The sequence below is a fragment of the Ailuropoda melanoleuca genome, chromosome 14 (assembly GCF_002007445.2).
Source record: "Ailuropoda melanoleuca isolate Jingjing chromosome 14, ASM200744v2, whole genome shotgun sequence".
Classification (NCBI taxonomy): Eukaryota; Metazoa; Chordata; class Mammalia; order Carnivora; family Ursidae; genus Ailuropoda; species Ailuropoda melanoleuca.
The window spans coordinates 67,923,425-67,946,522 of NC_048231.1; the positions used below are offsets into that span (position 1 = coordinate 67,923,425).

The 23,098-nt window shown below is 37.6% G+C and overlaps 1 protein-coding gene across 1 annotated transcript in view; it reads left to right on the forward strand.

Moving 5' to 3' along the window:
- ASXL3 (ASXL transcriptional regulator 3) overlaps positions 1-23,098 on the forward strand; it is a 183,369-nt gene that overhangs the window by 23,151 nt on the left and 137,120 nt on the right. The window contains exons 4-6 of the mRNA XM_034642200.1: positions 9,186-9,287; positions 11,164-11,246; positions 20,329-20,331. Of these exons, the coding sequence (XP_034498091.1) occupies positions 9,186-9,287; positions 11,164-11,246; positions 20,329-20,331 (188 nt within the window). The remainder of the gene's footprint in view (positions 1-9,185; positions 9,288-11,163; positions 11,247-20,328; positions 20,332-23,098) is intronic.

Sequence of the window (23,098 nt, forward strand, 5' to 3'; positions counted from 1 at the left end):
TATCTCCCTCTTAGATTATCTTTTTTAAACAAATTCAAATAATGCTTCATTGAAACTGTAGGATGGGCTGTTGATTTCTGTAAGAAAAATTCCTAAAGGTGAACAAATAGGACCACCTACTTTTTACATTTTCATAGTACTGCTGAATTACCCTCCAAGTAAGTTGGCACCATTTACTATGAGACGGTATATTGTGGTGGTGAAACACTTGGAGTCTGAGGGCGTGGGTTTGGATCCCAGGTTGGCTTCTTAGTTAGGGATAGCCTAGTAGAAGTGAATTAATTTATCTGTGTCTCAGTCCTCCTCTCTACAACATTAATACCTACCTTGACAGGTGGTTGTAAGAATTAAATATGTTAACATAATTCCAAGTTCTTGCAAAATTACCTAGCGTGTTTCTATCACAGAATGCTTTCTAGCATTATGTACGTATTACCTCCTATTATTAATACAAGCACCTTGTAAGAATTCCCAACATATGGAAATTTGGGGTCTCAAGCGATTGCTGCTTCAGAATGTTATCTTGAGGAGAATGCTGGCTTTGTCCATAGGTCTCCACGTAGACAGGTACTTAGTTTTCCACGTGTGTTCAAAAATACACATTAAGGTCCTTAATTTTCATAATATTATATTTTGCCATCTGCAAGCCTGGTTTTTAGAGTTGTTATATCCATAATAATAAAATATAAATAAACTTCAAGTTGTTAGAGTATATAATCCTAATTTAATTATATTGGACCTTGGGGAGACTATCTACTTGGATTATTTTACCTACTGATTCTCAATTTTTATGTTTAATTTTTTTTTTAAGATTTTATTTATTGATGTGACAGAGAGACAGTCAGCGAGAGAGGGAACACAGCAGGGGAGTGGGAGAGGAAGAAGCAGGCTGAGGAGGAGCCCGATGTGGGACTCGATCCCGGAATGCCGGGATCACGCCCTGAGCCGAAGGCAGATGCTTAACGACTGTGCTACCCAGGCGCCCCATTTTATGTCTAAATTTTTATGAGAGGCTCTATGACAAAATTTATAACAGTCCTATGCTTGCTTTTTTGTGAAACTCTCACTGAAGCTCTTGTTCATAACCACCCAGTGCCACTATGTGAATTTCCATAGGAGACAATTCTGTTAGTTTAGAAATAGGAAAACCTTGGGGCGCTTGGGTGGCTCAGTTGGTTAAGCGTCTGCCTTCGGCTCAGGTCATGATCCTGGGGTCCTGGGATCGAGTCCTGCATCAGGGGTCTTGAGATAGAAATAGGAAAACCTTTATCAGCTCTGACAAGCTACTATTTCCTTCATTCAGCTAACTGGAGTGAACTGACTGTTTGCGTCTGCGTTTTAGCTGCCGTGAAATTAGTATGATATTCCAGATCAGAGTGGTAGCACCTTCGTTACTGGGCATGATTTCTCAGTTTTGAAATATTTCATTATATTTTTGTCCTTTAGAACAGTACAGAAAAAAAATAAAGTAGTGCAGATTTTTTTAAAGAAGGTGGTAAAGTCACAGAGACGTTGTATCCACTGTATTTTAAATGGGACGTGAAATGATGAAACGTGAGTTTGATGACAGGCCCCTGAAAGACTCTGCCGTATGGTGAGCAGCGTGGCTGATAATCGCGGGGAGTATCACAGAGACAGGGGAGTGATTGTCTAAGAATTGAACTACTGGGGTGCAGATCTTGGCTTTACTGCTTTGTAGCTGTGTGACTTTGGGAGAATTAAATAAACCCCTTTGCACCTTAGTTACCTCATTCTCTCATAAAATGAGGGTGATAATAGTCCCTACATGATAAGGGGGTTGCTATGAGGATTAAGTGAGTTTATATACATGTGAGAATAATGCCAGATGCAGAGTCACTGCTGTGTGTTTGCTATTGTTATATTATAAAAAGAGATATAAAAAAGTGTTTGGAATCACAGATTACTGAGCTTTATCTCAGTTCTCAATGAAATTCTTGAGTGTATTATTAAACAGATGACTGTAAGTATTTAAAAATGGAAGCAGTGATCCCTGGAAGGCATTATGGATTCTCTAAGTTAATTCATGTCAAACTAAATTAATTTATTTTTGATGGGATTATTAGACTTACATATCAGGAGGATGCTCCTATTGGAGCTAGATTTCAGCCAGTCATTTGAAGTATAATTAAATGAATTTTTAGAAGATTGAACATCTATAGCCAGGTATATTGATTGGCTAATCAGGATCCATCTGAAAGAAGATTCCAGCAGCAGCCACACGGTGTGGCTTTGTTTTCCATTGCTTTGTTCAGCTCTGTCCTGAGTAACTTGAAGGAATACATCAAAGTCATACTCATCAAATGTGCGGATATCACAAAATAAAAAGGGAAACTGGACAGTTGAACAAGAGAATGATGAGTCCAAAAGAACTTTATGGCTTTATAAGGTGGAACAAACAACCTTCACCTAAAAAGATGAAATTTGACTGAGATAAGGTAGTTTTCAAATTTGTGGATACCACAAAGTTTAGCTGGTACTGGGAATAAAAAGATATTTGGGAATAATAAGATTTCAGAGCCTGTAAAAATGGATTGAAACAAACAGTAGTGCGTTAAACAGATATACATTTGCATCCAGCAAGTTTGGAAATATACACCACAGAACTATGCATGTGATTTGAGAAACAAATGTTGAAAGTTCTGGAAGTTTTAGTTGGTTGACGGTATGAGGACTGCTAAGAGAGAGTGACTGTCATACTAGGTTGTATTAATATAATTATAAGAGTTAGAGAAAGGGAAGTGATGGATTCACTATATTATGTTTCGCTCAAACCACGTTTAGAGTATTTTTAATGATATTTAGTTATATCCTTTCAATTAGTATAATTCTTAAAGCATGTATTTTACAAGTGACGTTGGCAAACTCAAGAATGTTCAAAGGGTGTTTTGTGAGACAGTGTCTGCAAACTATTTTATGTGAGGATTGATGGAAGAAACTGAGGATCCATTAGCCTAGAGATAAAAGAAAACTGGGCCCTTAATAGTGTATTCAAACAGGTGGCAATATATCATATGAATAAATGATTGGACCCCATTTTGTAAATTCATATAACACAATCACTTTAAGCTTTCATGTTAGGAAAGTGCTTGTAATTTAATATTAAATAATTGTCACATTCAAAGGCAAGAACTAGGACTACACAGTAGAAGTCGTAGGAAAGCAGAATTTTTACTCAATGCACAGAAAAAGCTTTTTAATAATTAGTGGGTTTTAAATAGAGTGCACTGCCTGCAGATTTCTGTGGGAGAAGTATTTCTTTCATTAAAGAGATGTTTTACTTTTTAAAACAGGCTTCATATATATCATCAGTTAAGCAGTTATTAATATTTTTCTTTTACCCTTTTTAGAACATTGTAGAAATTCTGGATTTCTCTCACTTTGTTTTCTTTCTGTGTTATACGTAATGGCAACTGTTTGAAAAGATTAGAAACTTAATGAGGTAGAACAAAGTTGCCAAAATCCCACAGGAAATTAGAAGTCACCTCTCAGTTGTATAGAATTTTATCTACAAACTCAGGTAATGATCACTCTGAACTGTTCCAGGGCCTCACAAAGCCATTTTTCTACTCTCAGCTGTGCTGAGTTTTATGAGGCTGAACAATTAAAATAGTTGTACGGACAGATTTTTTTTCTTCTTTTGGATGGACATTCAATGATACTCGATTATAGTTGCTTGAAAGTTTGTCTTTAAGTGTATATGGTTGGACACAAGTTATTACTGTTGATATTCTGTATTTTTCCTTGAATTGTAACACAAGTACACAGGGTGATTTGTCCCTGTCGTGTGCTTTTCTTTCTGGGTAACACAGCAGTGTCTGAAGGAGTGCCATGTTGTCAGCCCTTCTTGTTAAACACAGAAAGATTCTCGGATGATGAAATCAGGCACAGCATGTGCAGGTCTGCCTGTGAGCCCGTAGAAGTTTGTGGTGGTCAAGCGATGAGGGATGGCAGTAGGAGGCCAGCCTTATTTGTACAAGTGCCAATGCATTTTACACAGGAAATCTCAAAGAGAGACATCTAATGCCCATCATTTTTTTTTTTTTTAAATAGCTCTCCTCATTTTCTAGGATGTGCTCAGAGGGGTCCCTGCCCCCAAGCCAACAGTGTTAACTAATGTTTATTAACACATATTGCTCTAGGCAGTCACTTGGCATGTTGGAATAATAAGTGCTCTACATTCATTATCTCATTTTGTCCTCAACAGCATTTTCATAAATGAGGAAATGAGGAAACGGAGATCCAGGGAGGTTAAGTATCTGAGATCAGACAGCTAGTGAGTAGGGGCTCTTTCTTGGCTCATCTGACTCCAGATCCCATGACCTTCTTTATTATTCCATAAACATTCCTAAGATAGAGTGACTGAACACGTCTCCCCAAATTAACTTGGTCTCTGTATAAGCCTGCGTGGTCGTGTTGCAGTCTGGGGATGTGGATATGAATGAGGACCGAAGCTTGCAGTGCGGCCGGAATAGCATTAAACAGATACTGCTAATTATCTATTTGACAGGTGCTACCAAGGGAAGGTACAGTTTAAACCATTATCTGAGAGTTCAAAGAAGTATTCGATTGTTCTTAAGTGATAGGTTGCTGAAGTGGGGATTATGAGGTAGATATTGTGTATAATATCTTGATTATAGACCCTCAGTCACCCCGTGCCCACGAGGAGAAGCAATTTAATGTCGTAGGAGAAGCAGACTTCAGTGTCAGAAGGGCCAGACCCCTCACTTACTAGCTGCTGGACCCCAGGGGCACTTGATCTTCCTGGAGGCTGCTGCTTCTGGGTGAAGTAGGCCTGATTCTCAAGGGAATTAAAACAAAGTTTCCACATCTTTTAAGTCCCTCATTCATAAATACCACGGCAGCATATAATTTCCCCCATAAAATGCATGCAAGTAGAATAGAAAAATTGTATCATCTATAAACCCTTAACTAGCAGCCACATATGTTAGGAGCAGAGAACAACCTAACTGAGCTGCAGATACTGGGCAGTCGGCAAGGTGCTGTCACTTTTTATGTGGTTGATTTCCTCATCTGAATACTGTCAGTGGTCCAAATTCATGTTTCATCAGAATGACATGGACCTCTGAGGTTTCTCAAGAATAGTGGAAGTAGGGAATGTCACATACATGAATCCCAGAGTCTACTGTAATATATGGAAAGCTCCTGCAGACCTAGCACAGAATTGTCTAATAAGTATTAACTCTTCTTATTACATTTAAACACTGTCATCATCAGCATTATCGTGTATACAAGTCCTGTCCTTGCACTTACTCGCTTATGATCTTGAACCAATGACTTCAACTTTGTGCGTCACTGAGAAAGTTAATCCTGCCTCCTCTATGCAGCTCACCCCATATTTGTAAGGGTCAAATAAAATAATACATATTGTGTGAAAGCAAATAAACTGTGTTATGTGAAAGCACCCTTTAACTATAGAGAGCTATATAATGGTTTATTGTTATAACCCTTAAATCATTTACCTAAGACATGAGACCTTAAAGAGCTAAGCATTCCAATGAACTGCCAGCATGGACTAAGGGAGGACGCACTGGTGTTAGGAAAGGGAGGGAGCTGGGTGCTCGATGCTCACTTAGGATTCCACAGATCTAATCACATACCATTGACATGCTTTCAAATTGTGGAAATCTCTTTATTTTGCAATCTAATAAGTAAGCTCAGAAAATTTTATTTAGGACCTGAAGGACCAAGATTTTACCCATTAGATGAACATTGGTCTAATGTGTTTATCTTAGGGATACTTGAGATGACTTTTGTGTTTGAGAGACACCAAGGAAATCTGGAGTAAGCCTTAAGATGTTCGAAACCTTTTGTTTATTAGATTACAATGTTTGAACATGAAACTTAGAGAAATACATTCTTAGCTTGGCCTATGCCCTTAATGATATGGCAAACCATCTCTGTCCTTCTCTTAACTATATTACCATCTTTTCTTTACAGGTGTTTTTATCCCCCCCTCCTTCTGCTGGGACATGTAGAAGTCTGGAGGAGGATGTTTCTGGGATGAGTCTGTCTTGTCTCAAAGTAGCATGAGTCTAGATGTTTTTGAGATAGGCTCTGAGATAGTCACATAAGTAGAGCAGGTGAAATGCATTGGAATATTTGGCAATTCTATACGTCTGTTGAGGTCCTTTGAAAAATACAGGGGGATCCATTGCTAGGAAGGTGGCTGATTGTTTATAAACGTTGTATCCCTTGCCATGGAAATCCCCCTTCTTGGAGAGCAATGCTAAATTTGAAACCTCCTGGGGAGTAGCACTGCAGAAGAAAGGAGGGCAAGGAGGACTGAAAGGACTTCAGTGCATCAGGCGGAAGCATGAGAGGTGCAAGATACAGCTCCCAGAGAGTGAGAGTAAAGTGGACTCACAAATATGGTTTGAACACAGGAGGACAATTTGTTTTTACAAAGAACGAAAGGGCATTTTATGTAAAGATTAAACACAGTGACAGAATGATTTGTGTAGAAGAGACATTGATATCTGGCCAGTGGTTCTAATTACAGTCTTCCCTTGGCAGGACAGCTCTGATGGTTGTAGCTATGGGTATTCTTTGGGAAACTTGGCTGTTTGGGGGGCCTGTTTTTGAGGAAGTAAATGACAAAGCAGCTTAATTTTCAGCAAAAAAATTTTTTGAAAGGGACTAGAAAAGATCGGTTTTTATCCAAAGTAAATCATGTAGGAATGAGAAAACAGAAGTGTTAGAAAGGAGACCCAATTCACATTATTTGTAGAAAATATGATTCTGTACTTCTATACTGTTAGAATTATTAAGAATTCAATTAGCTGTTCATATAGATACTAATTATCACAATTCAATGGCTTTTGTATGTCTTAGCAATAAAATGTGCGAATATTATATGAAAAAGTATATTCATAGTTGCAACTGAAAATATAAACAATAAAATGCTTATTACAGTTTATAAAACAAAACTTAAACACATGGAACACTGTGTAAATTCCTTAAAAATTTAATTAGATGTCTCATTTAATTCCAATCTAAATTTCATCTGGAAATATAAAGAAGTGAACAATTAAAAATTTAAGAAGGAATAATGAGAGCAGTGGCCGATCCAGATAGTGAAGTGCGTTATAATATTAGAGCAATTTAAAACAGTGTGGTGCTGGCACAGTGGTTGAATGAAAGATCAGGGGATCTTTCAGGACCCCGGAGGAGCCCCATGGACAGTGGTTTACAGTGCATTTTTTAGACACCCTGAAAATTCCCGGAAGTGCCTTTGGTCATTAGAGGGAGTAAGTATGGGGGCTCTGACCACTCTCATCTCCACCTTAAAAAGAATAGCTCTGCTTTTGTGCATTTTATATATTGGGTTCCCACATTTATTTGGTTTCACATCCCAAAGCGTTTTCATTGCCCTAATATTAATATATGGTAGAGGATGACTCACTGATCTTGACTTATTTATAGGTGGTGGGGCTTAAGTCATTGTTTCACCTTGCTACAAAATGATAAATTATAGATGAATTAAAAAGTTAAACCATAAAAGTACTTGAAAAAAATGTTTGTAGATATTTGCATGCTCTCTGGATAAAAGGAATTTCTAAACATAGGACAGAAGTCATAATGGAAAAACCTGATGGAGTTGTTCATGTAAAAATAGAAAACTGCATATCTCCCTAAACTACCCCCCCAAAAAGCAACAAAAGGGTTAAATATCTGTTATTAATATACAAAATAATAAGTATTATTTTACTATATGAAGAGTTTTTTATACGTTAATAAGGAAAACAGAAATATCCTGTTATATCCCATATGCTATTCATTTAAAAAAAAGTTATCCTCATTAGTATTTACAGAAGTATGATTAGAGTAACAATGAGCCATTACTTTTTGACCTACTAAGTTGGCCAATACTACTGGGATAATGCTGAGTATTGGCAAAGTTGTGGTAAGAGAGGCAGATTTAGTTCTGCTTGGTGAGAGTATAAATTGTTAAAATCTTTTTGGGAGCAGTTGGCAAGAGACATGACAGAGCTCATATCCTTTGATTCAGTAATACCCCAAGAAAGTTACATTCAATATATTCTTTATTAATTGAAGTTTTAAAACAATATAAATGCCTATCTTCAGTGAGGTGTTAGTTATGATGCCCATTTTGAAAAATTCATATTGCATGGAGGAAATTAAGATAGCTAACAATATATGCACATACTTTATATAATTATATTAAATTGATTGTATGGATAGGAAAAACTAGAAGGAAAACACAAATATTAGCACTGGTTAATATTCGTGTTTGTAGGCTTACGGTTACATTTTGTTTTCTATAATATAGGTATGAGTTTGCATTTTTCCAATTTTTACTACCCCAAAATAAGGTTGTTTTAAATGATTATCCATGGAAAACGTTAAAATTGTATATTCTGTTTTGTCACAACACCATTGTTGCCCAAGCCAGTTGCAACGTGTTTTGAGTTCATGAAATATTTATTGGCCCTCTAAAATCTTATTGTGATAAAGAGTCTTAAAAATTGTCAGTAATCTTAATCTTTTCCCTGTTCTAATGCATCCTTGACCCCAGTTTCTAAGAGGTAGGTACAAGATGCGAAACAAATCGGAGGAGCGTGTTAAAATCAAAACAGGTATTACGTAACCATGAAAGCATATTCAAGTATTAGTTGTATTTGAAAATGTCGAGAAGGATCACGCACAAAGGTTAATGTTGTGGGGTGTATGAAACTGTAACACCTCATCGCCAAGGGAGTGTTGGGGCAAAGGGCAGTTCTCAGTGTGGTGTTTGGGGCTGCTGGCACAGCATGCTGTCGCACTCCGACTGTGGCTTGTGCCCGCTGTAGCGTTTGAGTATGGCTGCCTGCGAGTCTGATTCATGTCTCCGCCATGTGTCGCGTTATTTCGATGGTTTCAATGTTTTTTTCTGTGAAGGTAATATTCTCTCTCTCTCTCTCTCTCTCTCTCTCGTTCTGTTAATGTTCACACAGCTAGTTCAGTGACGCTTGCCCACAACCAGGAACCTCTCCTTCTCTGTCTCCTTTCTCTGTCTTGCAGGAACTGAGGGTGGCTTCTGGTGTTTTGTGTGGCTTCATCATTTCCTTCCTGCCTCTCATCCACTTCCTGATGTAATTCTTGGCACTTTTACTTCCTTTGTAGAGTAGGATGTGATGTCATAGAGAAGGGGACAGGGCTATCCAAATTCTCTCAATTGCTGGGAGGAGCTGCCCAGGTGTGCTGAGGGGCCTGTACTCAGGAAGAGAAACAGGGAGTCCTCCACAGTGAGTAACCCCACTTTTCAGTGCACCCAAATTTCCGTTAAAACGTTGCCCAGTATGCTGGAGTTTCCTCTTCGGCCCTTTCTAGATTTAATCAGTTTGCCTTTTGGACATTCCCAGTTCAGCTCAATCATCCTCCTTTCTCTCCCTTGTCCCCTCTCCCCCTCTTTCTGCCATCCTGTCTCTCCCCGCCAGTTTCCCTCTTCCTTGCTTGCTTACTTGTGTCTGTCTGTGTCTTTTGACCTTCTGCCCATATCTCTTATGAGAGACCATGAGTGTCCCCAGCATTGCCTGTCATTTGGGGTGATGTCCACCCTATACAGAGTCCATGCGCCCACAGCATCTCCTTTCAGTAATTCATAAGTATGCACTGTTCTACTTACAGTTCTCGCCTTTTTGTCCTCATGTCTGTTTCTTTCCCGCCTTTCTTTGTGATCTAATCTTCCCCCTTTTCAGCTCTACGATGCAGTTTCCTTCTTGCCTTTTTTTTTTTTTAACCAATATTTTTACACATTAGTCCTCTTCCCTATACAGCTATGCCTATGTTTCTTTTTCCCCCTTCCCGGTTTTCAGGTGAGCTCTCCAGTGGCCTCCTCTGTGAGGACCGTTTTCTTTCTTTCCCATGGACATACTTGTTGCCATACCCTCTTTGTAGCGTAGCTCATATTGCTGGATTCTTTAAAGGACTTACCGACTATGGCTAAGGGACTGATCCGGGCTGGGAAAAATGGGGACATTTCCTGGGAACTAGAGAGAGGAGGAGAGAACAGGAAATTGGCCCTGATGGTGAAGGCTGGAATGGGGCAGGCTGTCTGTAAGTCACGGGAGGACCTTGATGAATACAACCTTTGCCAGTGCTAGTTAAGATTTGGCCTTGATAGTTAGGAGAGATTGCAGAGCTATTTTGAACAGATTCAGAAGCCTTTTCAATTTTTAGTTTTTAAAGCGACCCTGTTAATCATTATGATTGTTCTAGTAAACAGTCCTAAGTTAGAACTCTAGAATGTACAGAAGCTTCTGTAGTGAAATCCCTGGATAAATAAAGGAACTTGATCCCCAGGTCTGATGGTCAAATGCCTATGGAAATAATAAGCCATGTCCCATGCATTCCCCACACTTTGTTTAAAACAACTACCTTCCACTCAAAAATAAGGAGGCCAGAAGGGGAGAGAAAGAAAAACGGGACTCAGTTCATAAAACTGAGATGGGCTGAATGGGAAGAGGAAGGGGTTTACTTGAAATTAATTCAAAAAGGCAGAAGAAAGGAAACTGAGCTGAACTGGAACACACAGGAGAATGACTTACGTGGGTGTCTGTATGCTTTTTCCCACTTTGGCCATGAAGGCTTCCCCCCCCGTTATTATTATTTTTTTTTAATACAAAAGAGGTTGATCAAAATGTGAATTCAGTGAATCCAGTGAGGTTATTTCTAACCAGCACTTTGTTCTCTGCTGTTGGTAGTGTCCAGGCTCCATGTTTCCAAGGTCCTGGAGATTTCGGAAACATTATAATAGCCTGAAAATTTGTCTTTAACCATAAAATATTAGAGCAATTTTTAATAAAGGAAATTATATACATTTATTAACTTGGTTTTTTCAGGTTTCACATTTCTTTTTCTTTTTTTTTTTTTTTTGGTGCGTATGCCTTTGTGACATTTATTTGAAGAATGACCCCCATGTTGCAGAAATTGCCATAAATGTCCAGAAAAGAATTACATTCTCACTTTGGACACCTGAACTGAGTGATGGGACCTTATTTTGACATAACAGCCCCTTCCCCTTTAAAATGTTAAGGAAGCCTTGCATGATTCACACACATTTTTATCTTGTATGCTTTCACACAATAATCTAGGAATTTTATGTTTATGTTTATTTTTTAGGCACTAGAAAAACACCCCAACTCACCAATGACAGCGAAGCAGATATTGGAAGTCATTCAGAAAGAAGGGTTAAAAGAAACAAGGTCAGTATTCATATTTACATTTTCTATTTTCATTGCCACCAATTGCAAAGCAATAGATGTCTCTAGATTTTGATATTGTAGTTGATTGTGGATTAAGTAATTACCTGCAAATTCTTTTATGATGGCCCGATATTTGGATGGCCCAAGATTTCCTTGAAACTGCCTGTCGCCTTAATAAATTACATTAGACAGGTTAATATAGAATGTACTTTGTTAACAAAGAGCCCTGCTGCATGAATCAGTCCTTCATTGGAGTTACTCTTCTTTCTCTCTGTCTTCTAAGAGGAGATTTTGTTTCTGGAAGTAAAGAGGAGCTCTTCTACAGGCTTAATAGATAATAGACCCCAGGATGTAAAGGTTAGGGTTAGGTCACTCTGGAAAAACTCAACGTGCTAATAAATGTGGTTGAAAATTTAGTCCTCTTAATTCCTCTACTTGGAGTGTCATTAATCAGCTATTGAGCCTTTAAAAAATAACAGTTTTATTAAGATATAATTCATATACCATAAAATTCACCCCTTTAAAAGCTATAATTCAGGGGCTTTTAGTATATTCACAAAGTTGTGCAGTCAACACCACTATCTAATTTTCATCACCCTATATGAAACTCCGTCCCCATTAAGCAGTCATTCCCCATCCCCTACTCCTTCTAGCCCCTGGTAACCACAATTTGACTTTTTGTGTCTGTGGATTTGACTGTTCTGGACATTTCATATAAATGGAAGTATATAATATGTAGCCTCTTTTATTTAGTAATTAATTTTACAGTTTTGGCTTTTGACATCAGTTGAGGGCCATATTGGTGATATTACTCATTAGCCCCCAGTTGAGGGCCATATTGATATTACTCAAGGAGAAAAAAGAAGTTTGTTACAAAATAAAATAAACGGCTGTCATATGAGTGTGTCATCATCCATGTTGCATAGAATTACTTTTGTATGCAGTTGTCTACCTATAGGCCATCGAGCATACAGTAGTTGCAGCTTAGTGAAAGTTACAGCTGCAGAGCTACCTTTTAGATGTTTTTGCCGATACCGAGATAGAACTGCTGAGAGAAAGGAATATCTTCCCGAGGCCAACTTTTCCTAAAAAAGTTGGTTTTACTTGTAACTCCTCTTACTGTAAAAGGGTGGGTAACATCAGCCTCTAGCTGTTTAAAATGCATCCTTTGCAAGTTTGGTCCACGAACATCACGATTTAGAGGGGTGTAGGACATCTGGGCTCAGATTTTCATCTCTGTGTTGGAGGCTTTTTCTGCCTCTTCTGAAGACACAGCCTAAGATAATGTGACTACACCATTTGGAAGAATTGTGTCCCCAACAAACTGGAGGCCACAATGGGGAGAGAAGTTGCTGGCAGAGCCTAACAGCTCTGGGAAGGGCGACCCTGTTCTTCGAAGCCAGATGTCAGCGTGCAGAGTTAGGGAACAAAATGGGGACACCTGGAAATTAATTTTCTTCTTGCTGCCTGTCAAAAACCCTGAAAATATTTATGCCATTTAGAAAGCACTGAAAATGTTTGTGCAGCAGCCAAAAGAAAAGAGGAGGTAAAAAAAAAAAAAAAAAACTAAGGATATCAACTCCTGTTGAATGTGGGCTCCGTGCCAGTGGAATCTGCCAACGTAGACATAAAAAGCATCTCCTAGAAGCAGACATTTGAAAGTTGCTCATTACGATATTCTTCTCGACAGGAGTGACTATGCTACCATCAGCTGTTATGTACCTTGAGATATAAAATCCCTGCACCATGCCTCTGAACAGCATTTTAATTGCACTTAGTATTGTAACAGCATTATTTCATATTTTTCAAAATGCTGGTCTTCCCAGAATGGTATATTAAAGGGCTTTACGCATATGTAGTTGACAAAACAAAACACAAAATAGCTTCTTTAAAGAATACTGGAATGGAAAAAGGTAACCTGCTATTTCTTTGAATATAACCCTCCCTCTCTGCCCCCTCCACCCAATTATTGTGTCCTTCTGTAAAGAAAAAAGCATGCTTGTTGTTACAAATACTGATGAACCATTATGGTAATATGGGATGTACCTGCGAGGAATTCACAAGTTGAATAGGAAAGGGAGCAGGCAAAGAAAGAGACCATAATTCTCTTTTAAGTTCTATTTTCTAAAATCAGCTCTGCATCGAAGGGCCTCAGACTACACATTTCAGTTCGTATTTCTTTCTGCTTTTTGAGTCTTCTCTCTCTTGCCAATTGTGACCTGTTATTTATGGCCAGTGCATCTGTGACCACTCTTCCCTTGTTTCCTGGTTTGCTTATGAGAATCATCTCTAAAATAAAAGTGCATACTTTGAGTGAGTTTTGGGGTTTGCTACCTGTTATGTGTGTTGTTTTAGGGAGCGGATTCTGACATTTATTTTGCCTACTTAATGTACTCTTTTGCTACCTTCCAAGTTCCTAAATGGTTTCCAAATATTTATGGTAGCTGAGTAAATGAAGTGTAACTGTATCTATTTTTCTTAAGTTACATTGAGAAATTCCATCATCATAAGGTCATACATGGCTGTTTAATTTCTAGGTCTTTATTAATGATGTGTTTTCCAAAAAAATTGGGTTTGTGATATGCCTGACTAAATGGAGGGGGAGGGGAGTGATTATGAAAGTTACTAAGGTGGCCGTGACCTGCTAGTGGTCTTGGTGGGTGAGAGGTCACGGTAGCGGTCCTCCCCCAAACAGTCCACCACTGTACCTAGCATTTCTAGAAAAGAGAAGATTGGGTCTTTATCCATCATCGTTGTGAACTTAGATTTAAACTAATGCCTTTAGTTTCAAGTTCCATGGGGGTCCTTCATTCTGTGTAGCGCTGACCTCACTGTCCTGTCATTTTGTCCTTGTTTGTCTACCTTTGCCCGCCTGTGGGCTTTTTAAGGGCAGGGCATCTAAGACTCCTGACACTTAGCAGAGAGTCAATCAATATTTGTTGAGTAAATAATCTATCTCAAGATGTTAATTTTCTGGTGCTTAGTGATGACTTTGGCTTCCATTTGGGGTTAGAAGCTTCTTTTCAACGTTCTGTGTTGTTTTTTTCATCCTATTTAATACTTTGTGTGTTTTTATCAAAAAAACCGAACAGTTTTATGGGCACCCCATTAAATATATGAATGCTGATAATCTCTGGCAGATAATATGTGAGCAAGTAAGGCTATTGTGCTGTTGCCTGTTTCCAAACGCTGTAAGTGCCTCTGGTTTAAACTTGTAATTTGTAATAGAAAACACACCAATAATTTTGGCAAAGCTGATACGAGTATTTGAGAGTTCGGTGTATGTGATATTGTTTATTTGACTGCGATGAAATTCTTGACATTTTATGCTATCTTTTCCTCTTTTCAAGTGACACTTTGCATACTTTTTATGTAGACGTGATAAAAAGAGGACAGCTTTTCTATATCATGTTCTTTGTATCTTTTTCATGTTATTGATGGAATGTGTAGTGTATGATTAAATTCTGTTTGGAAAAGACAGACTGAAAAAAGTACTTTCCGTGTGGTTTTAAAAAAGGTCAGAAGGACATATGATTTTTGTTGAATAAAATAGCATCATGGCATGATTTGCTAGAATTTTTAATGAAAACATATTTGGTAGGTTTTAATTCCCTTCTGTATAATAACATAGAAGATTTTTGTCGATATAATTGTACTCTGGCCCATCTGTGTATTTGCTTTACTGATTCTGAGTATTTCCAGGATTTTGTTACTTTGTGTTTATGAGTTGTGAACAACTGATAAGACATAGCTGTTTGGAAGGCTTTTCAGATGATCAGAATCTTATAATCAATCAAATAGCCATGTTGCTTGTATAGAAGGGATAAAAATGTGCACATTCCAGTCTGCTGCTTTTGTGGATGGATATTTGATATGCCTGTTTGGACTGCTTGACTAAACATTCCCACTTCCTCAGGGAGTTAGGGTGCTACTGTAGAATATGGTCTTGTCTGCAGTACTTTCAGTGTATGTACTGCCAAAGTGAGCACTTGTCTCCAGTAATTAGGAAAACGTTCATAGAAAAAGAGGAGTAACTCCAGTTACCATGTTGGTTTGGATGACATTTGGGGTTGTTCTAATTCTGCTTTTCTGTTTCTCGTTTGCTTATTCAGAAGTTATAATTCCTTTACAAAGAGGACTGAGGGATTTTTGATGCCCGAGGATATGTTTTTCTTTGCTCATGTAATTTTTAAAGTGATGCCTCCAGAGAAGTATGTGGTTCACATAGGGAGACCTCCAGGGAAGGCAGGGTCAGGCAGCGAGGATTGCGGCACCTAGTGAGAGCAGAATGGTCATTCATCGTGAGGGGTGATTTCTTCTGTGCTGGGCATTATCATTACAAGATACCTGTCATTAAGGTAGCATGAACCTTGATTCAGTTTTCATATTATTTGCTGATAGGCAAATAGTTTTCTAATGGAGATAAGGCAGTCATAAAATAAAGCCAAAAAAAAAAAAAAACAAAAAACCAAACAACAACAACAAAAAAACCCCAGCCCACATACACAAAGCAGTAAACAAAACCTTTGTTGGTTTGGGAGCAGGGCAATATTTATGAGGTACATTTTTACAAGATTATAGATGTCTTATTTAAAAAAAAATCTGTTAGATTTCATCAGCCATTTGTAGAGCAACAGCCTATAATTACATATCACAGTAGGGGCATTTGAAAAGCTTTATAAACAGTCTCTGTTGTGTTTAGTGTTACTCAGAGTATGGACGTATTTTTGATTTTGCAATGTGGAACATGCAATTGACAACCCAAGATTTTGCAATTATTCTGGTATCAATGAGAACTTTTTATTCCCACTGATAATTCTTAGAATAAATTTGTTTTTAGCTACTTGCCTTAAGGTTTTGCACGTTTTCTGTTTTGCAGTCTGTGTTATGATATGCTGAAATTAGGATCTCTGCTTCGTACTGTGGTTTATTAAAGATGTTGCATTTTTCTAGGGGGATAAATGTCAGAAAATTCTATTACCATGTATAGTGACAAACAATAAAATTTCTTGGCATTTCTCTTGGTGAGATTTACGTTTCTAATTAGTGCTATAGAAGATGATTCTTTCTTGCTGCTGAAATGTTTTGTCTAGAGATAAGAAACACAAATAATTTCTACTGCAAAATCAATTCTTATCTCCAGACTCCATGTTGGCATCCCTCCTTTCACACTGAAATGGTGGTCTAGTTTATGCCGAGGCATTTTAGAATTACAGTGTTAACTCACAGTGTCACCCCTGCAATTTGCTAACATCTAATCCTCTCATTGTGTAAATGGTTTGCACAGACAGCTACTTAGAGGGGCCAAATGAGACGGTGGTGTTATTAAACAGAAACATAGGACAATCTGCATTTATTTATGCATGTGTATAGCTGTGTGAATGTGAGTGTGTAAGTGAGACTTGAGAATAATTTACCTCTTCACTGATAAAAAATCTTACTTGTCATCATTACTCAGATTAGAAGTCTCAATCAGTCATTCCCAACTCCCTTCTTCGATGCCCCCGTGGCCATTTGGTTCTTGGGTGCTGTTCTACTTCTTAATTACATCTTTCTTTCTTTGTATCCCTATTCCTTGGCATTCAGTCTTTGCACTTATAATCTTTAACTACATTAATGTAGTATCTTCTTATCTGGCCTCTTTAAACCCAGTCTCCCCCGTTTTAAGTACATTTTTTTCTCTCAAACATACACTACCATTTATAGTAGGATTTCGTAACTAATAATCCACAATATTCCAGAGAATATATTGCACCTAGCAAACTATGGATCAATAGGTGTTGTCCGTTGTATGTTTGGTGATAATTAGATGAAACTGGGTATGGTACTTTTTTCCTAGTCACATGACACTTGAATAAATGGATAATATTCTGATAATGTAGGGTTTATGATGTGCATGATGAAAGGATCATATCTTGTAGTTAGATGGGATTTTGAATTTGCAATCTGGTCATTTATGTATATATTTTGTTCTTCACAAAAAACATCACTTAAAATGTCATTCATTGGCATGGTACATAACTAACTTGCTTTAAATTAAATGGTGTAAAACTGGTTAAGTAAGAATTCAGAATTTATACATGATATCACTAATTGTTTAAAAGTAACTTTGCAATCTGTCACAAGTGAAACCTTTTTAACTCTTTTTTTTTAGTTTCAGGTGTACAACCTGGTGATTTGACAGTTCTATACATTACTCAGTGCTCACCATAAATGCAGTCCCTGTCTGTCACCATACGTTATTACAATATTGTTGACTGTATTCCCTATGCTGTACTTGTACTCTCCATGACTGACTTGTTTTAAAATAGGAAGTTTTTACCTCTTTTTTTTTCACATGCACACCCAGTTTTATTGAGATGTAATTGACATATATCACTGAATGAGTTTCAGGTTTACAGCATCAAGGTTTGATTTACATATTGTGGAATGATTACCACAATAAGTTCAGTTAACATCTCTCATCTAATATAGATACAGTAAAAAGAAATGGGAAGAAAAAGAAAAAAAATTCTCTTTGTAATGCGAATTCTTAGGATTTACTCTCTCAACAACAGAACAGTAACTCTCTTCATATATATCACACAGCAGTGATAACTGTACTCATCATGTTGTACATTATGGCCCTAATACCTATTTACCTTGTAACTTGAAATTTGTACCTTTTGACCACCTTCCTCCAACTCCCCTTCCTCCCACCCCTGCCTCTGATAACCACAAATCTGATCTCTTTTTCTAGTAGTTTTGTTGTTGTTTAGATTCCACATATATGTGAGATTACATAGTATTTGTCTTTCTCTGTCTGACCTATTTCACTAAGCAGAATGCCCTCAAGGTCCATCTGTGTTGTTGCAAATGGCAGGATTTCCTCTTTTTTTTTTTTATTAGTATGTTTAGTTTTATATGAAACTGCCAAAATGTGTTCAAAAGTGGCTGTACCATTTTGCATTCCTACCAACAATCAATAAGCGTTCCTGTTGCTCCACACTCTTGCCAACATTTGGTGTTACCTCTTAATCCCATTCAATTATTTCATGTAAACTTTTTTTTTTTTAATTATGGTCACTTTTCTTTTTGTGAAAAAGTGATTCAGGGGAAGAAGATTATATATTCCTTTGGAAGCATTTCCTGAGCTAAAAAGTAATTAGAAACATTGCCCTTCAAAGTAGGGTTCCAGCTCCTAGCATTACCTAATCAAACTGGATGTCGGCAGCCCTAAAGCCTTAGTAGCCAAGCATCTGCTATTGTAGCCACAGGTGACTACTTGCCTTCCACTGTGACTTCTCTTGTGTTATCTTTTCGTGATTTTGGAAGATCAAAGTAGAGCCCTAGGAGGCGTTCATGAACTGTGTCGTGTGTGTGTGCACCCCTACTCACACACACTTCTAATAGTTTTCACAGTGTTCCATAAGAGGCTGGAGATTGGGTTGCCGGAAGGAGAGGTAGCACTTGTCAGATAGAATGCCTCATGCTAATGTACTAAATTTGGAACCCGACTCTTCCTACTTCCCTGACTGAAGTCATATTAATAGTGATTGGCTTCGTCTGCTCAGGCTGTCAAAACAAAACACCATAGACTGGGTGGCTTAAACAATAGAAATTTATTTTTCACAGTTCTGTAGGCTAATAGAAGTCCCAGGTCAAGGTCCAGCAGGGTAGGTTTCTGGTGACGGCTCTCTGCCTGGTGTGCAGATGGTCCCCTTTTCACTGTGTCCTCACATGTCCTCTCCTGGGTGTGTGCGTGCAGAGAGAGAGGGCGAGCTCTTTGCTGTCTCTTCCTATAAGGACACTACTCCTATCAGATAAGGCTGCATCCTTATTAGACCTCATGCAACATTAATCACTTCCTTAGAGGTCCCATCTCCAAATATAGACACGCTGGGGGCTAGGGCTTCACCATATGAATTTTGGGGGCGGGCACAAAAATTTGGTTCATGATAGTGATTCAGAATTTGGAACTTTAGGTTGCCAGAACTCATGATATAACATAAGAGCATTTCTAGAATTTTGAATATCATTAATCTTGGAGAGTATACATAACAATGTGCTTAACACTGTACTGTGCTTCTGTTTTTATACACTCCTAATGTGTTTGCATACGTTATTTTTAATATATAAACCAGTAGAATACTTGGCTTAAGTTTTGTGTTCAAATATAATGTGTATATTCATGTAACATAAATTGATTTGGATTTTATTTGAAGCCTTTGGTAAAAGTAGCGGTGCTGAGTGCATATAACCCTCAAGGCATCAATATTCACTAAGGAATGCGATTATAGCTATGAAATGGCCATTTCTTAATACATCTTTTTATTCTGTCAAGCTTTCTTTCTCCATTCTTCCAAATAATTGAACAAAAAAAGGTAATTTAGGTGATTTCAGCTTTATCAAGATCTAGGTATAATTTACTCCAGAAATACTGAGCACTCTATAAATATTTCAGTGCAGAAATAGAAGCAGAAATGGATATAAAATTACATTGTGTGTGAGTCTAAGTATCCTATGCAGATGAAAATCTTTGAGAAGGAATAGGCATTAAACTGGGGCGATTTTATTTGATCTTTTTCTAAGTGGTATTTTTCTCTTTATCTCTTAATTTCATTGCTTGTGCTCTTAATTGCCACATGCCTATGATTTTAGTTTTGCTTCGTTGTTTTGAACTTGACAACATAATTCAAATGCAAAACAGTTGATATGCTGACATGGGGACTTCTTTTTATAGCTGATTTGTTTTCGGAAGAATATAAATTACGACGTTTTGTTAAGCAGGTTTTCTAAAAGCTACAGTGTGTAATTCCTAAGAACAAGTCTTAGTTCCTTCAGGACAATTAAGGACTATTTATCCTGCAACTCCTGAGGTGCTTAGATGCAGAATCAAATTGATAATTGTGGACTGGGATTCTGCCTGAAATTGGGGTGATTTCTATCAACATTTTTTAAAAAAAGAAGTGAAGATCTGTTGTGGGTGCGGTGCAAAGCTCGTGCTCTGCCTCAGCCCTCTCTTCAGCCTGACCAGGTGTGTCGGTGCAGGGCTTTGTCTGGTGCTTTGTGGTCAAGTTAGACACATTGGAGAAAAGAAAAGAAAGTGGTGGAGATGTGGGTATCATAACATGATTGTAATCAATGAAATACCTACTAAGTGCCTACTCACTGTGCTCAATGGGTTAGATCCTGAGGTTTTGTGGAAGCTTTAAGGCATGTATTCATTCCATTAACATTTATTAAGTGCATGCTATGTTACTGAGAGGGTAGAGGTCACTGGGTTAATGAATGAATAAAATGTAGTCCTTGCTTTTGACCATTTAACAATGCGGTTCCAGACCATTTTTCTGTGTCATTTAATTAGGTCTCTTAATCTTCTCTCTGTGAAGCATGTCTTCAGCCTAGTGCATAATGCTTAAAATATATATATATAGTTTTTAAATTTAGGAATTTCTAATTCCTTCTTGAATTCTTGATAAAATATGTGATATTCCAACATGTCAAGCAGTATTGTCTTTCCATCACAAATATAAGGCCATTACAGTAAGGAATTTACATCTTTGTATCCATTAATCCGTTTGGCATAGAGCTGAGATACCAAGCTTTATGCAAATCACTGAGTAGGGGCTTGATGATTAAAAGGATTCCTAATTTTTAAAAATAATTTGCTTATATTAGGCCCAATGCTGAGGACTTTACATGAAATATCTTTTTAAAAACTTTGAGGTGGGTTGATGATATTTTATTACCCATTTTGCAGATAGGGAAATGGAAACAGGTGAGGTTAGGTAACTCAAGACTATTTACCCAGCTAGCAAGTGGCAAATCTTGTATTCAATGTCTGATTCAGAACCAATTGCATTTAACCTTTTTTAAATATTTGTATCCCGAGCCTAGTAAAATTTTGATTAAGGAAAGTGTTGGTTGTGTGATTCTATTAAGTAAATTACCGCCACCCCAAACATATCCCCTTCAGCAGCTTTTCGCGCTAATTGTTGAGTGTATTATATATTACTCACTGAGGTTAAAGTCTAGCCTATAGATGGGTATGTTCAGACTCTTCAAGTTTATAGCCTAGTTATAAATAGGATTGAAGGGCGAAAAAGACATTTCAATAATCTGTTTAAATTTGGAGAATGCAAAGCCCTAGATGAGTTTTTACGTCTTATGCTTGTCCAACATGAAGGTGGTTTTGAGCGAACAGTTGGGCTTACAGACAGTGGCAAGAGACATATTTGAATGTACCTTCTTACTGTTTGTCTTAGAAGGTGATGCTGTGACGATGGGAAACATGCCTCAGGTAATGGGAGGATCAAAGGCTTCCTAGGATTCTCATCATATTGTTGTTGGTATTGGACTTACAGATTGAAACTTGTTTCTGGGGAGCTTGCAAAGTATGACCATTTAAAGCATAATTGCTAACAAAATGTAGATAATCCAAACGGCAATTTTAGAGAATGGCAGTGACTCTATTTGTGAAACAACCGAATGAAAATATAGATGGCATCGACTAAACATGTTTAGACGGGGGTAGGGGAGGCTAAGTTATTAACATTGTTCTCCTTTTAAGAGGTGCATCTAGGGGAAGAAAAGGAGGCCCAAATGAAGAAGTAGGTGTGGTTTCAGAAGCAGCATTACTGCCTTTTTTGGGGGAAGTTATCTTATGCAAAGAATGAACAGATGTACTTTACTGTCATCGGTAATCTGTGTCATGACCATTTATCTGTCCTTCCTCATCTCATCCATCCATTGTATTTCCACGGGGAGGTATAAAAACACTACTCTTCCTTTTTATTTTTCATTTTTTCAAAAGACAGATGTAAAATTTCCAACCAGAGCACACGCTCCTTCAGGCCATTACAGCTAACCCGAATTCATTCCTTACTTCTCTTCTAGCATGTCTCCATGAAATACAACAATTTGTACAATGATTATTTTTCAATTTGTTGCTTAATTTGTGTTTATTGAAGGTGACCTGCTGGTTCTAGAAAAAGAGCGTTCATGAAGATTTGTTGGAACAAGTCGTTGCTCGTGGGAAAGTCTAAATGGCTCCAATCTTAAATTCTGAAGTGTTAGGATGAGCACAGATCACTTTGGAATCCCCCCTACACTCCACCCTAAGAGGGAAAGTGCTAAATCAGGAATAGAGAAAGTACTATTTGGAATTACTTAGAACAGTTTTCACTGCTCACTTATTTTATCCAGCTTTAATATTAGAAATGTTAACTTGATTTTTTAAATTAGAATTTATGTAATTTACTATTTTTAGATACCACCAGTTTGAGGCAGCTACCTGTGACTAAATTTTCAAAGTTTTATAATTAGTTTGGATATTAAATACAATGGTATATTCTTACTTCTTTTCTTATAAAAGAATGATGAGGAATCGTGAAATAGTGTCTGTAGAAATTTGAGTAGGAGCAGATAATGTTCTAAATTCTAAATCTAGTCCTTTCCTTACTCAGTTTTCAACCACCTGGTCACCCAAGCAATTTCCAGTTGTTTTTAGAAGAGTTTCTTGGGATAGAAGAAGCGTGGGCTGAATAATTCCTAACGGCTGAAGAATTAGACCCTTTGGTAAAGTCAGGACTGTTTTACACAAGGGGCCATTTGCTATTGTCATTACTATCCCAACTCCAAGCAATGCTTTTGAGAATTTATTTGAAAGCAAACTTCCTTGAAAACAGCACATTCAGAGCAGCCTTTACTGCATTAGGTTGCAATCTGAGATGGACTTTAACTCAGTGCTATAACATTCTGTTTCTGGTAAGGACTGTGCAGATTATATGGCCTTAAACTTTTATTTCACAGATCAACAAACTAAGGCTTAGAGAAGATGAGTGGTCCACTGTAATAGAACTAGTAAATAT